Source organism: Mugil cephalus, chromosome 10 (genome assembly GCF_022458985.1).
Source record: "Mugil cephalus isolate CIBA_MC_2020 chromosome 10, CIBA_Mcephalus_1.1, whole genome shotgun sequence".
NCBI lineage: Eukaryota > Metazoa > Chordata > Actinopteri > Mugiliformes > Mugilidae > Mugil > Mugil cephalus.
The window spans coordinates 20,727,888-20,738,716 of NC_061779.1; the positions used below are offsets into that span (position 1 = coordinate 20,727,888).

Consider the following 10,829-nt stretch of genomic DNA (forward strand, 5'->3'; position numbering starts at 1 on the left):
AAAAAAGGGCATCTACTTCTTATGGTATAAGATTTTGATGTTTGATATTTACATGTTAATATTTGAATATTTTCTGCCAACACATAGGTCATTCTGCTTGTTTTTTTAATTTATAATTTTTGTTTTTCAAAATAAAATTTGGTTAAGCGATTTCAGTAATAATAGTAATAGTGATAGTGATATAAAATTTTCATATGGTTAGATCTCTAATCCCTTGGATGGATTTCCAGGATAATTTGTAAATGCTCTACTATTAAGTCAGTTTCAGTAGTTTATGTCCAAACATCTACAAATGTGCCAAAATGTGTGGAGTTGTGTCTAGTATGGTTATCACTCAGACCTGGAGTTCTTATGATGTAGAGTGTGATACTTATGGATCACTGACACTAAAAGATGAAGTCTGTTGTTCTGCACTTCCAGGAAGAACTGGAGACAAATAAAAAGATGCTGATAAGCTTTGATTACAAACTGATTAATGCAGGCACTAATCACAGAACTCATCTGAAACACAAGTTACATTCAGATCAACAAACGCACATCGGCAGGTTAAATGGACAATTCAGAATGAACAAAAATACATTATATTTTCAGCAGTTATTTATTTATTTTTTTTGAGTCTCTTCACAGATTAACAACAGGATATCTGGAAAACCCAATCCCAGTAGATCATCTTTAACAATTAGGTTGTTAATGGCAACCAATGAAAACTACAGCCATTTCGACTAAAATAAAACATGATACATGATTATTTCAGATAAAGGTTGAAGTTTCGTATTAAATTGTAGTTTTTGTACAATAAAGGCACCACAGATTGTGTTAGTTGACCTCACATCTTGAGACTCGCTACATGACATCCAGACACCAACAGGGAAATGGCTGATAATGATTATTAGTCAGTGTGAGAAAGGGATTCTCATTCCCAGAAATGTTTCCATAATTAATGCTGAGATTTTCAGTGGTTTCAGTAAAACTAGCCAACACGGAAATGATAAATTCTGCCATTAGCAAAGCATTGAGTCACTCCTGCAGAACAAATCCAGGTGTTTCACCAGCTTAAAGCCTGATACCAGTGCATTCAGTACATTCAATGCAGGCACGGCATAGTTTTCTTACATAAATGTTATTTGGCTATTGATATATATATTTTTTATCTTTAAACTAGAGAAAGAAATAGTGTTTAATTGTAATGGTACAGACAGTCTGAGGAATCTTTGGAAATGATTAACCTTTGTGGTTAAATAATTTTAATGCTATCAAGTTTTTAAGGCATTTACGTTGTTAAAGTCAGGTGGTGAAACCAAAGAGGGACTAACCAAGTAAGGTTAAAGAAATTTCTAATGAATAATCTAAAGCCCCATGAATACTGCTAGCTTTAATAATTGAAATGGAAAGACTCAATTAAAGAGCAACTATTAAAGCCAAGCGCCACAACCAAACAGTAACTAACCAAATTAGACACAATGATGTCCTTAGTACTTAAAAAAACAAAAAACAAAAAAATAAAACAGTTGGTTGTTTTTTTTTGCCTCTATTATCACAGATTTACTGCTAGAATTTCTGAGGAAATCTGACTTCTTGGAATTAAACGTAACTATCCACAGCATTAACCCTCCAATATCTGTTTTTTAGTATATCCACTGATAGTTGTCAGTGCTTAAGGCTAATCTTGCTCCTGTTAGTAGCGGTTGGTAGTCATGTAAGTGCATCTGCTCAGGTATAATTGAGGGGGCTGCCCACGGGGGAAATTTAGGCATCACATCTTGGACGAAGCAGCGACGGCTCCTGGACGGCTGTAAACATGAGGAGTTGTGTTCTGCCAAAGACAAATGGAAGACAGAGATTAGATATTTTAATGTCCATCACATGCAGCTGCTGTAATTCTGAAATACTGTCACCATACACAAAACACTAGATTTGGGGAATGCCTCTGGTGTCCATGATGTGATCACAAATTCCTACATTTTATTCCATGTTATCACCAAGATCATAGACCATCTGTATGATTCCTGTTTTTTCATCTGTATAATCTTAGTAAAGAGATTACACTCTGAACCATAGCGTTGGATGGACTGAACTGACCACAGTGACATTCCTAATGCTGCTGATAGTACTAGTCAAATAAAACGATATTTATATCTGAGTGGATGGAGTCTGTGTTTACCTTCTTGGCTTCTGCATTGTACTTATTCAGAAGGTTCTGAACCCTGTTTCCATAGTCTGGATGGACAGCCTTCAAGTTCTCCACCTGCAAGAAACATCACACAACAAAACTTGTAAACGTGGCGAGATATCTTTTCCTATACTTCCATGCCCCTGTGAGAGTTCTGCAACATCTGAACCCTAGTCTGATGGCAACTGGTGAACTGCACAATAACGTTTTCAAGGGTTCACTGAACACACAAGCTTCAGAGTTTCTCACATTGGGCAGCATGGTGGACCACACTGTGATATGAAAATAAATTGCAAAAGCAAGCATGACACATTTCTACAGAAAGCCACAGGTTGTTTCTATAACAGTAGATATTTGTTGCTGGTGCCAAAAAGAGCACACATAAAAATAAAGCTAAATGTCAGAAAGGAAAGTGACAACCTGTTCTCCTTCTTCTACAAATATTAAACATTGATTTAGTTCATTATAACTTACTCCAATGCAAAAGGCCCAAACGTAAAGTCCTAGATCGGTGCATTCAGAGTCAGATTAACCTACAGGTTTGCAAGTAGGCTCCCACAACTTCATTTTATTTCCTGTTCAATTCTTTGTAAAGCACTATACTATGATGCCTTGTAAAGGACCTGTAGACCACACAGATAACCACAGACAGTGAATGCTCTTTAGTACACTTTCAGTTGATCAAGTCTTTTTTTTTTAATATAGTGTGACGCCAAACAAAAGTTAAAGATCACCTTTTGAAAACTATGTTTGTCTTCTGTGCAGTCATGTAAGATTTAAATCTGAGCTGTTAAAAACTGGGTCGACAATTTTCAGAAAACAACAATCACTGTCCTTTCACTTAAAGTAGGACATTTTTTATTTTAAAAAGCTGCGACAGATCGAACGAGTTGAGACGGACTGCAGTCCCGCTGGTTATATAGTATGAACATGATGTGGACTCACCACGCGTTTCTGGATGAAGAGCTGGGCTCCCTTTAGGGCTCCTGCCATGTTCTGGCAAAGTCTCTGGCGTTCATCTTCATTCAGAACCTGAGTGTAGAAGGCACGCACCTGCAACCAAACACAGACAAGCTGACCCTCTGATGGAAACGGATCAAATCAAAATTAGGTTACAAACAAAAAGCTGATGACTCTGTTTCAACAAACTATAGTATATTGTTTAGAACAAACTGTATATACTAAGTAGTTTATATTTACTGCCTTGCTACTATTTCCACGAAACATAACAGAACATACACTTTTCATGGCAGTTATCTGTTTAGAGTTTACATTTAAAGTCACATTTTGTTGTTTGCTAGAACAGCACAGAAGGTAGAGGGGAAACAAAGGCGGAAGCTGTGGTCCAGATAAAAGAACAGGCGTAAAAGAAGCTGCAGAGCTTTAGTGCAGGTTTACTAAGAAAAATGGCTTTGTTTCACCTTAATATTAAAAGTAGAGACAATAATCTATGAAAAGTGGTTTCACACCAGCACAACAATGAGTGGAATGCATGACACAAAGACACAGTAAGACTGCAAGGACAAAACAATGCTCAATGTTGTGGCTTCTGAAAAATTCATATTTAACCCACAGCAAAGAAACAAACTTCAAATAACAATAACGTTGAATACATTTACCTTTTAACTAATTCCCATAAAATAATAAGCAGAAATAAATGATTATTTAGAAAAGTAGGGCACATTTAAGTTTCACTTAGTTTTGGGGTTACTAAAGTAACCAGAACGATGCACAGCCATAGATTTTAGACGGAGCTATAGTGGTCCTGGATTTATTTAGTATTTTAGCAAAGGCTTTGTTTGCTTTTGTTTGCATAAGGACCAAGATGGTCTGACCAGTTTTGTGAGCAGCGTAAGTTATCATTTATAAAAAAAAATATCACAACAGACTTCTTGTGTGAATGAATGAGTAAGCACACGTTATCAGCAGGCACAATAAAGACACAGGTGAAGGCTGAGACACTGTCATTACCTGTGTGACATTATCTTCATCGTCGCTGTTGTAACGGGCCACATCAGGAGACACCTTGAACTTGGACTCCACAAAATGTGGCTGAGTCTCTGGGGCACTGAAGCTGTTCGGGTAGTAGTTTGGAGCTCCACCTAGAGGTCAGACATACCAAACACTGGTGAGCCAGGGAGGAAGAAATAAATGCTGATGAAATTTAAATGTGATGATAATAATAATAATAATAATGATGATAATAATAATGATAATATTAATAATAATAATAATAATAATAATATGGTTAAGATTTGAGTTTTTGTTAGTGTAAGTGATTGTGGTTAATCTTTATAAATGTTCTACAGTTAATTTACTATAAATGGTGGTGAATGGCTCATGGAGTCCAATAATGTAATTGAGTGGAAAAGGTGGATTAACACTTACAAAGTAAAATGTGTAACCCCTGCTAATTAATGCAAATTAAATGTAAATCTTACATTACTTGTAATGTAAGAATATAGAAAAGGGAGATGATCTAACTTCTATGCCGATTGTAAACACACAACCGGACCATTTATCTGCTTCTATTATTATTTTAATCTGAAAGTCTATGCTGTACAGGTTTTCCATCTTTTTACGCTTTTATTTTTATGCTTATTTAGTGCTTTTCTTGTCTATTTCCTTGCATGTGCCACATACTTGTCCAACAAAGCGGATTCTGATTCTGAAAAGCTTACACCTGCTTCAAGCATAACATTAATGGAAGTCTATTTTGAGAAAAACAAACAGTAACAGCTCGTAACTTGCAAATTCTATGGAAAATCAGCACCGTCACACTAGCCATTAGCATCTGCTTTAAAGAGTCTTTGTTGAGTGCTGCAACAGAGGGGATGGCTTCCTGCTCAGTGTAGAAAGCAACCTTTCAGTGATGTAAACACTGAAGTGTAGATGTGTTTTATGCAAACGGACATGTTTACACAGAGACGGTCGATGTAGCCCTACTTACATTATTATACAAGATCAGCCAGATTTTCTGCGCCTGGATTCTGACCTACCTTGGTTGTCAAACATGCACATTGGACCGTCACGCTGGTAGTTGGCCACACGGGCTCTGAAGGGGCAGTTGACAGGGATCTGCAGGTAGTTGGCTCCAAGCCTGTGTCGATGTGTGTCAGGGTAGGAGAAGAGTCGGCCCTAGACAAAGATAAGGGAGAAAGACATGACATGACGGCACACACTGTAATGGCAGCACAGTACCTTTTATATTGAAGCGAGACACAGCTGAAGAAAATGTTCGGAGGTTACCTGCAGCATCTTGTCAGGGCTGGGCTCGATGCCTGGTGGCATGTTGCTTGGGTCGAAGGCCAGCTGCTCCACCTCTGCGAAGTAGTTGACTGGGTTCCTGTTGAGGACCAATTTGCCCACGGGGATCAACGGGTATTCTTTATGTGACCACACCTTCAACACAAATAACAGCATAAAGTTACACTTTTTAAAGGTCCCACAGCAGATTTATAACCTTACTTTCGCGTTGGGGTGGGGGGGTACAGTACCTTTGTGAGATCAAAGGGGTTGAACTTGAACTTCTCAGCCTGTTCAAAGGTCATGACCTGGATGTAAAAGGTCCAGGACGGGTAGTTGCCATTGGCAATTGCATTGAAAAGGTCTCCGATTGCATAATCTGGGTTAGTTGCCGCCAGGCGGTCAGCCTCCTCCACTGACAGATTCTTTATGCCTTGATCGGTCTAAAAACAAACAAAACAAAAAACATGACATCAGACGTGACATTACATGTAACAAAGCAATAACCAGTGGACCCGCGTTCAAACAGACCTTGTAGTGGAACTTGCAGTAGACACGCTCTCCGTCAGCGTTGACCAGTTTGAAGGTGTGAGAGCCGTAGCCGTTCATGTGACGGTGGCCATCAGGCAGACCTCTGTCACTGAACAGGAAAGACACCTGTACAGATATGAGACAAAACACAATGACAAGTCCTGCATGGTTTTCTGGTGTTAGACATTTCATATACACAAGTATAATCGCAGTGAGCAACACATATTTAGTTAATGTAGTCATGAAATATTCCCCCATATACAAGACTACCCTCTTCAAGATCAATCAACATCTGCAGCAGCTACCTGGTGCAGACTCTCCGGCCTCAGACTCCAGAAGTCCCACACCATGTCAGGGTCCTTCATGTGGGTTTGGGGATTACGCTTCTGGGAATGGATGAAGGACGGGAACTGCATGGGGTGAAAGGTCAACGTCATGTGTTAGATTTAAGTTGTCAGAAATATGTTTTCTTTTAATCACACTCATTTTAAAAATTCTAGGCATGGTTTACGCAAGTCTTTTCTTTCCATTCACTCTACATCTACAATCTGTTCCTAATATTGTCTGTGAAGTTCCTCTATCATCCAGGTCACAGATAAACAAGAAATGTTTAAGTCCAGTTGCCTTTCTTTAACATTTTTGGATGTTACTAATATTATTTGCATGTTTGAGAGAAACTTGTAGATTGCTGTAGCATCATGGTTATCAACAAGTGAGTGAATGCATTGTCAGTTCTAGTTAATACAGTACCTCCTTTCTAGCCACTCACCAGCAGAGCGTCCTTGATGAAGAATATGGGGGTGTTGTTGCCTGTCAGGTCCCAGTTGCCCTCTTCAGTGTAAAACTTTACCGCAAAGCCTCGAGGGTCTCTCACCGTGTCTGCTGACCCAGACTCCCCAGCTGAATTAAAATAAAAATAAGAGATTGTATTGGAGAGATTGTACATTTCACTCGCACTTATAACTTTCGCTTACTTTAGTCTGGTTTAGAAGATAAGGGTATGTGGCTGTAGCAGATAGAAGGCACCTTTCCACAAGTCTGTTGCACGACTGACTGGCATGTCGTACGGTCCACGTCTGCTCATATACTACAGGCCAAAGCTTTGGAAGCAACTTCTTTCTGTTTGCACTGCCCTTCTTAAAAAAGAGCATGAGTTCTGTGTATTCTGGGATGTATTTTCTGCATGATCAGACTTTGCTTTAATTGACAATAACCTTTTTTTTTTTAACCTCAATCTACCTTTAGGTGTACAGTGATGTCACCAGAGCATTCCTGAATGAATGTCAGAAAAGAAGGGCTTCGGTTTAGGGTCGAGAGGATTTGCAAGAGTCACAACTTCAGTGGAAAAGTAAATAAAAAAAATTTTAAAAAAGGAGAAAAAAAAACACAAATCACAGTTTGCATTATTCTATTTTTTCAACTCTTTGTCTTTTGAGAGTCTGCGTACAAATATCTGTTGTGGAACGAATCCCTCGTATATGCCATGATGTTGTTAAAGCCAGAAGAGGTTATTTTGAAGAAAGCAAGAAAAACTCCAATAAGTGATAATTATAGTAAAAATTTCTTCTGCTAAGTTACCTGTTATATGAAGTATACCAATGAAACTATGATCTTTTATGTACAAATGTGACCTTGCTTCCAAACCTTTGGTCTGTGGTGTATATCTCTTATAAACCACTCCAGCCAGTGAGTCTGTGAACTAGATTGATAAGAGCACCCCCCCCCCCCCCTGAAAAAACATAACCAAAATGGTGCCTGCTACAACCAACAATCCTTTTTTTTCTTTGAAAACATGATTTACAAGCCACACTTGTAACTATCTTTCTATAAAAACTCCCATACCCAAATCTTATTTTATAATAGTGTTCAGTCAATGTGGTCATGCATGTGTTCATCTAACTGTTTAGCTGATTTGTATTTTTGCCTTTTTTTGTTTGTTTTGTCCAAGCTTACCTGTCTTCAGTAAATATTAACAGCAGAAAACAATACATCTACACAATCCTGGGGGAAAATATCTATATTTGAGGAGAAAATCTGTGACTAAGCATGAATCTCACATAAATGCATTACACAGTTATTCTTACCCACAGTGGAGAAGCGGACAGCAATGGGCGTGGTCTTGCCGACATGCTCAAACACCTTGGCCTTGCAGTACCGAGTGATGTCGTGGGTCACCTCAAAGTAGCCAAACGCCCCTGCATCAAGAATGAAGAATAATAGGACATCGTTATATCAGTTTTGGCATGTTGGGTTTTTACATTTATGCTTAACTGCTGGGTGTTTTCATAAATCAGCCCTGAGAGGGATGTAATACATTCCAGAGTAGACCAAGCAAGATTATTTATTCAGTAGCTTTTCAAAGTCTGGACCTTGATCTGAAAAACTTGCACTGATTAGCATTTGTCTAGAAGTAAGCCACAAACAAGAAGAGGCCTTGGGTGCCTTTAGTCTACTTTTTTGTTTGTTTATTTTAGTGGATAGTGAAAGATCAAAAGATCAATGACATGAACTTTTAATTTTAAATGTATTTTCATTTTTAGCAAGTAGGAGGTATTTTTAATGCAAAAAATTTTAATATTAGATCCAGTTGCAATGCTCACATAAGCTATCTTTTATTCTTCAAACATATTGGGCACTTCTCCTCAACTATTGATATAAAATGTATACTTTATTACACTGCTTGTAGTCTTGTTGAGCTATTTTATGGTATGACGGATCACGAATTAAATGAAGTTAGAACCTGGTAATGGTTTGATTGGTATCGTTTGGTATTATTACCGAAACTCAGCCTTTTGATCCTATTTCACTACTCAAAACGGATTTAATTATTTACCTTTCTGAAAAAATACAATTTAGTCAGGGTGTATTTGGAACAAAAGGGTATTATTTTTGCAATTCTAAATAATAATAACAATAATAATAACAAATAACAATAATAATAAAAATGTAATACCTAAAATGTGTAACGTTGCCCTAATATAACCAACTCAGTGGAGACACATGATCAGACACATGAAACCGAGTGATAGGTGCCCAACACTAACCTGCCCCCTTGGCATGCACCACTCTCTCTGGGATGCGTTCACGGTCAAAGTGGGCCATCTCATCTGTGAAGACCACATCTTGGACCAGCAGAGGGCCTCTGGGTCCGGCAGTCTGTGAGTTCAGCTTGTCTCCGACCGGATGACCAGCACCTGTGGTCAGGACATCTGGCCTCTGGTGCGAACAGAATGCACATGAAAATAAATACATGAAGCAAAAGGGCAATCTACTTTCGGTTTAATGAAGCAAAATTTTAGGTTAATGTGCAAGTGCTGGGACAAATAGAGTACATAACGGTTAAAATAAATGTAAAAAAATAAATAAAAATGTGGTAAAACGTAGTAATCTGGAAGCAGATATGTCTCTGTTGCAGTGAAAATACTGACATTACACAAAGCACCAATCAGCTTCTCTCTTGTTGAAAGTGTAAACAGTGGTGCACTCTGCTCAGCGTGCGTGTGCCAACTCACTGTTGTAGCTCCAACACCTTAAATGAAACACTAAGACATGTATATCACCTAAATGAACATGTACTGTCTGCAGGGACGTGGGCCAAGTTAGCCTGGATAACACTGGCTGTTTACTCTAATGCCCTCGTTGTGTAACCGACAGGGTTGAAAGTTTAAACTTCACGCCTCTGGACACTGATCTACTGCCATGTCATTGCACTGAATTTCTCAATTTCAGCTGTTAGCATGTTTATTTTGTGACTAAATTGCCTTTTTTTAAAGATAAGTAGCTCCTTCCTCCTTAACGTTATTTGCTTTATTCAACTAACGTCATAAGGTTAGCAAACACGCTCTTATTAAAACAGTAATACTTGTTTAAACCGACCACAAAACAAACATTTAATGCTTAACTACGTTTGAAGGATTCATTAACAGTGTGCATTCCTTAACACAAGTCTGAAAATACCAGGCGTATGCACTACACAGCAGCCCCTTGTTAGCTTTAGCTTGGTACCCTGAACGACCTCTCCCCCATTTATTCAGCGCGGCGCAACAACACACTTGTTCAGACGCGGTGTATATACGGACCTGAGAGCCTCTGTTTTCCTTCCACATCTTCATTTGGTCGGTGCATTTGTCTCTGTTGTCAGCCATCTCGACAGGTCAGCGCCTACAGACGTTTAAACAACACACGGTGCAGGAGCTGCAGCGAAAGGAAAACGCTATCTGCAATATCAATGGCCTGAGGCCAAGATATTCTTCCTGGACTTCGCTCGATGTGGCCCCGCCCCCTGCTACTCTGTCTTCTGATTGGTTGACAGAGCAACCCTGACCTACTTTTTCCAGGAACCAAAGTGCGCATACCCTGAACGAGTGGTTCTTCTTAACCGGTCTGCCTTCTGGACCCACCATCACCCCACAATGATAAACTGTGACCCAAATCAAAGAAGACTTTCAACTTCTCAGACTTATTGAATGGAAATATTCTGCAGTTTGAATGATGAACCAAAACGACCAGCAAGTGGCGACGCTAGAGAGGGAAGTATTACACTTAGTTAGATGCATTTGAATTAAAATTCTTTAAGTTTGATTATTCTCAGTTTGTTAAAACTTATTCTTTAAGTTTTAACAAACTGAACAGAGCTTTCATGCACAAACTCGAAATAGAAAAGTCCAACTACTGAGAAGTAGTTTCATAAAGACTCATACTGTATGTAGATTTGGCTGAGTACCCACTCATTGAAGACATAACAATGTTCTATTACAAATATTCACTCACTTCAGTCACTTATTGAAGCATTAATAATGACATGACAATGAGAACGTTTCAGGAATTGTCATTTGAAAAGACTCAGTTGGTGTTTTCATGCAAAATACATGAAATAAAAAAG

The 10,829-nt window shown here is 38.6% G+C and overlaps 1 protein-coding gene across 1 annotated transcript; it reads right to left on the reverse strand.

Annotated features, from left to right (window-relative positions):
• Positions 1-451: 451 nt before the first annotated feature.
• Positions 452-10,203, reverse strand: cat (catalase). Its single transcript, XM_047596423.1, has 13 exons — positions 10,027-10,203; positions 8,992-9,163; positions 8,032-8,142; positions 6,717-6,847; positions 6,253-6,357; positions 5,948-6,073; positions 5,668-5,859; positions 5,420-5,572; positions 5,170-5,308; positions 4,142-4,272; positions 3,116-3,223; positions 2,162-2,245; positions 452-1,813 (listed from the first exon to the last, which is right to left on the reverse strand). The coding sequence occupies exons 1-13, from the start codon at positions 10,090-10,092 to the stop codon at positions 1,754-1,756; spliced, it is 1,578 nt and encodes a 525-aa protein (XP_047452379.1). The 5' UTR covers positions 10,093-10,203; the 3' UTR covers positions 452-1,753.
• Positions 10,204-10,829: the final 626 nt, after the last annotated feature.

Bases quoted from the DNA above. Each gene is read 5' to 3' on its own strand.
- cat (XM_047596423.1), bottom strand. From the start codon at position 10,092: ATGGCTGACAACAGAGACAAATGCACCGACCAAATGAAGATGTGGAAG. The intron at 6,358-6,716 runs GTGAGTGGCTAG...CACCCCATGCAG, and splicing joins TCATCAAGGACGCTCTGCTG to TTCCCGTCCTTCATCCATTC. The intron at 1,814-2,161 runs GTAAACACAGAC...TGTCTTTGGCAG, and splicing joins ACAATGCAGAAGCCAAGAAG to AACACAACTCCTCATGTTTA.